The 4,653-nt window shown below is 44.7% G+C and overlaps 1 protein-coding gene across 1 annotated transcript in view; it reads left to right on the top strand.

Annotated features, from left to right (window-relative positions):
* eif2ak3 (eukaryotic translation initiation factor 2-alpha kinase 3) overlaps positions 1–2,320 on the top strand; it is a 38,711-nt gene extending 36,391 nt beyond the window's left edge. The window contains exon 18 of the mRNA XM_032511966.1: positions 1,836–2,320. Coding sequence (XP_032367857.1) covers positions 1,836–2,018 — 183 coding nt within the window. The 3' untranslated portion in view covers positions 2,019–2,320. The remainder of the gene's footprint in view (positions 1–1,835) is intronic.
* The last annotated feature ends 2,333 nt before the right edge of the window (positions 2,321–4,653 follow it).

Raw genomic sequence — 4,653 nt, 5'->3', positions numbered from 1 at the left:
CCTTTCAAGTCTAAGATGTCCTATCAAATAAAACAAATCTTTAAAATAAAAAAAAAATCTGTTATATGTTATTTGTGTTATTTATACCAGGCACCACTGTTTGATGTGGGGTTGGTCACATGACCTTGTTGTTTACCTGTTTACCTTGTAATGAGATTACATAATCCCATAGCATAATCTGTGATTCTACCCTCATCCTGTTATCCCAGTGTAGCACTTTACTAGTTGTGTACTGTTCTATTTTAAGATGTTTTGTACAGTGTGTGTTTGTGTGTGTGCGCAAATTGCAATTTCTAGCGCTGCTTCAGCTGTTATATGTAGGACTGGGTTAAAGTAACCGATTCACCAATTAAAATCAATATTTGAGTGATCTGAAAATGATTCATATAATCCAGAAATCAATCTTTTGATATATGCCTTTGGTTGTGTGGCTAAAAAGTACTTTAAACAACATTTTGGGGGTTAAAATATGAATGTAAACATTAACCTGGTGCATTACAAAAACATTTTTGAGAGTTTCTTCTTGTTTGTACAAAATACAGAAAGTTCTCTGAGAATCTTTTTTTTACGTCCAAGCAAAATAAAATGTCCTTAACCTAAGTGATAACGAATCGATTACGGACATCATCGGGAAATCATTGGTGTTGCCCAGCCCTAGTTACATGTACATGTGTGTGTTTCTTAGTCGGGATCACTGCGTAGCCTCCGACGTGTGTTTCTTAGTCGGGATCACCGTGTAGCCTCCGACGTGTGTTTCTTAGTCAGGATCACTGTGTAGCCTCCGACGTGTGTTTCTTAGTCACGATCACCGTGTAGCCTCCGACGTGTGTTTCTTAGTCACGTCACCGGTGTAGCCTCCGACTGTGTTTCTTAGTCGGGATCACCGTGTAGCCTCAGCCCACACCGACGTGTGTTTCTTAGTCAGGATCACTGCGTAGCCTCCGACGTGTGTTTCTTAGTCAGGATCACCGTGTAGCCTCCGACGTGTGTTTCTTAGTCAGGATCACTGCGTAGCCTCCGACGTGTGTTTCTTAGTCAGGATCACCGTGTAGCCTCCGACGTGTGTTTCTTAGTCAGGATCACCGTGTAGCCTCCGACGTGTGTTTCTTAGTCAGGATCACCGTCGTAGCCTCCGACGTGTGTTTCTTAGTCAGGATCACCGTGTAGCCTCCGACGTGTGTTTCTTAGTCAGGATCACCGTGTAGCCTCCGACGTGTGTTTCTTAGTCAGGATCACTGCGTAGCCTCCGACGTGTGTTTCTTAGTCAGGATCACTGCGTAGCCTCCGACGTGTGTTTCTTAGTCAGGATCACTGCGTAGCCTCCGACGTGTGTTTCTTAGTCAGGATCACCGTGTAGCCTCCGACGTGTGTTTCTTAGTCAGGATCACCGTGTAGCCTCCGACGTGTGTTTCTTGAAGTTGGAATCATGGCGGAAGGAGGTGATGACAGCGCTCTGGACATTGATCAGCCCTCTAAGAGGACTAAGTCTGAAGCATGGGCAGATTTTGGATATTATAAGAATGCCAAAAGGACGGTTGATTGACGATAGTTATCCTGTAACATATTGTTCTTTATGTCTTTGCTTGTTTGGATTTGTATCATTTAAACCTTCACTACTGGAAATGTTACTGGCAAACAAGCTGAACCCTTGATCCTTTGTTGTTAAAAGTTGCACTTTTGATAAGGGTTTGCCTATATTTTTGTAATATAATAAACAATGTTACACTTACATTTTCACACGTTGCATCCCTAGTTGCACCTATGGGTGATATTATTAGTATTAGCATGTCACTGTTGTGAAAGGCCTGACAGTGCTGTGTTTTCTCTGTGTGTAGCTGAGTATGGTGCGGAGCATGCTGTCGTGGAGCCCCAGCGAGCGTCCCGAGGCGGTGGAGATCACAGGGACCCCCCTCTTCCAGGAGCTGGAGCTGCCTTGCCGACTGGCCATGAGGCAGCGCTCCCGCACCTACAGCGCCTCGTCCATGGGCCGGCCCTCACGCCAGACATCCGCTACCTGAAAGTTCTACAACACAATATGTAACCCCCCCTATCCCAATCCCCTGGCTTCCCTTTCACCCCCCACCCCCACCCCCGGTGTTCTGCTGCCCAAGAGAAACACCGCAGCCTCCTGCCATCACACAGACTTTGAACGCCATCTACGACAAATGTGCAGGGGTTTATCCCTGTAGGTTTAGAGCAGCGAGACAAATTCCTGCACAGTTAGTCGCTTTGGGAAATACACACGCCGTTACTTATTCGCACACCATTACGCTGCCCACGTTCCCAATTTTAATCACACTTACAAGTGAATTTATATTTTAAAAGCAACAGCCGTTCTATAATTTTCACAAATATTCAGTCTTGGCTCGAGTGGAACAAGTAAAATAATTCTCAGTGGCTCTGTATACCAGATGGGCAGTGTGTGCTGCAGCCAGTCAGCCCAGTGCGGAGTGAGCTATTATCCACAGAACATTACAACCAGCTGGTTTTAAAATGTTTACCTGTGGTTGCATTCTCCTCACCCTGACATGGCAAACTGAGGTATCTGGTACTCAGAGATGATTGACATGCTAAGAACTATTTTACATAGGATTTGATTCCAGTCTGGTCACAACACGCTGCATGCTCCCAACATTCAGCCAGTGTTCACTCACCTACGCTACACCTCAGGTATCAAGACCAAGAGGACACTCAAAAGGGGCCTTTGATGCTTGATCATCCTAACTACTAGTGATCAGTACCGATCACTGGTACGAGCACTAACGGGTGTTCTGACACCCAATATGCCTGATTTGGGAGACCAAAAAAGACCATCTTTTTTTTCTATGCGGTTTTTTTTTATGAGAGAAGGTGATGTATTGCGTAGAGAAGAGTTATGAATCCGGATCAGCTATGATTTGCCTTTAGAAAGGGGCCTACGGCCTCCTCTGAATGAATGCGGAGCCTTTGGCTCCGGTCTTTTTCTGCATGTACCTGATAGAAACGTGAAGGGGCGAGTGTGAGTTTGTTATCTTAAAGCCAGTTCCTGGAAGCAGTTTTTCTGTGTGTAAATGTACACAATGACTCTGAGGTGCTTCAATCATTTTCCAACAACCCCTCCCCCCTTTTGCTCTGTGTATATAACTGAAGGGAGAAAATCTGTTTATATCTTTTTTTTGTCTTTGATAATTCAGAAGCTATGTTTGATCAATCCTGTACATATTGTAAGGCGCCGTTGCTTGTAAATGGCTTTTTTTTTCATGAGGCGACTGTAAGATAGTGTGATATACTGTGGGCGAGAGAACAAGCGGGAGACGATCTCTGCCATTAATGGATAGCTGAATGTTACAGTGTGACCTCCAGAGACAGAATGATGGTGGTCACCTCTCGCTCTAGCCGTTTGAAATGATTCTCAGTGTTTGTTTCCACATGTGCGGAGTACCAAGTGGAAGGGGTTTGCCCCGCTTTGAGCACCAGAGTAGATCCTGCAGGACCAGCGTGCCATTTGAAAGTCAGTTAAGTGTACTTTATCTGTAACCTGATAACTCACCTCACATTTTTAGCAATTGTGCTACTGTGCTCCAACCCTATCCCGCTGGTGTTCCCGGGTAAGCTTACTGAGGTCTGCAGCCCCCCCATGATGGGGACAAATAGCATTTAGTCAAGAAGATGATACTGTTTTATCCCCTCTACGTTGTCTACTGGGGACCTGGACCTGATGTTGGTCATGTTTTATGTACATAGGAAGTGCTGCAGGAGTCATGACCCGTTTGTAATTTCACACACAAACTGCTAATTGTATTGTGCTTTCAATGATTGTACTTTTCTAAGGATCTTCTCTTCTTTTTCTTATTTAATAAGGGCAGTTTTTGATTATTCTGCAGTTTTTTTTATTACTGTAAAGTCTTGACTTTGTCTGAGACAGGAAGTCAAACCGATGTTCGACCACTCAGCCCACTGCAGATGATTCACTCTAGTTGTAAAATGGTCAGTTCTCTCTTCAGAGTTTAAAACCGACTGTACTCCCACCATGATAAGGATGGAATCTTGTTTAGTTCAATGTGGGGGGTGAAAACTCGTGCTGCAAATTCAGACAAAAGCTTTGTGACCAACAGTATGTAGGTACTGTTACTTAAGTGTTTACAATGTGACACCTTTTGTAGAACTAATGTTAGATAAATGTTAGAAATTCAATAATGGATCCATGATAAGTGTAGCCTGGAAATCCTGACCCAAATCCAAAAGATTAAGGGTCTGACATCGAGTAATGAAAGTTGCCCATCTCGAGGGACGGCACCAAGGGTGCATTTGAAAATCTCCCTGCACGCCATTGGTTACCACTACGACCAATCACAACAACACACAGGGTGACATCTCCAGAGCCCCGTACGCTTAGCTAGCAGCGGAGCTAACTGGTAGATTAAACTGTCGTCCTCTGTTCAGCTCGCCTCTGGCCCCGCCTACATCAGATACACCGATGTGATTGGTGTAGCTCGCCTCTGGCCCCGCCTACATCAGATACACCGATGTGATTGGTGCAGCTCAGCTACAAGGGCATAGTTAATGAGCAGCATTACTCGATGCCAGAGTAACTCGCTGAGCCAATTTAAATTGTTACCTCTCGAGAACTCTGGATTTCCAGGGTAGGATAAATCCTTCTCCCCCTCAAAGTTA

The sequence above is a fragment of the Etheostoma spectabile genome, unplaced genomic scaffold (assembly GCF_008692095.1).
Source record: "Etheostoma spectabile isolate EspeVRDwgs_2016 unplaced genomic scaffold, UIUC_Espe_1.0 scaffold58, whole genome shotgun sequence".
NCBI lineage: Eukaryota > Metazoa > Chordata > Actinopteri > Perciformes > Percidae > Etheostoma > Etheostoma spectabile.
This window is presented reverse-complemented; position numbering and strand designations above follow the sequence as displayed.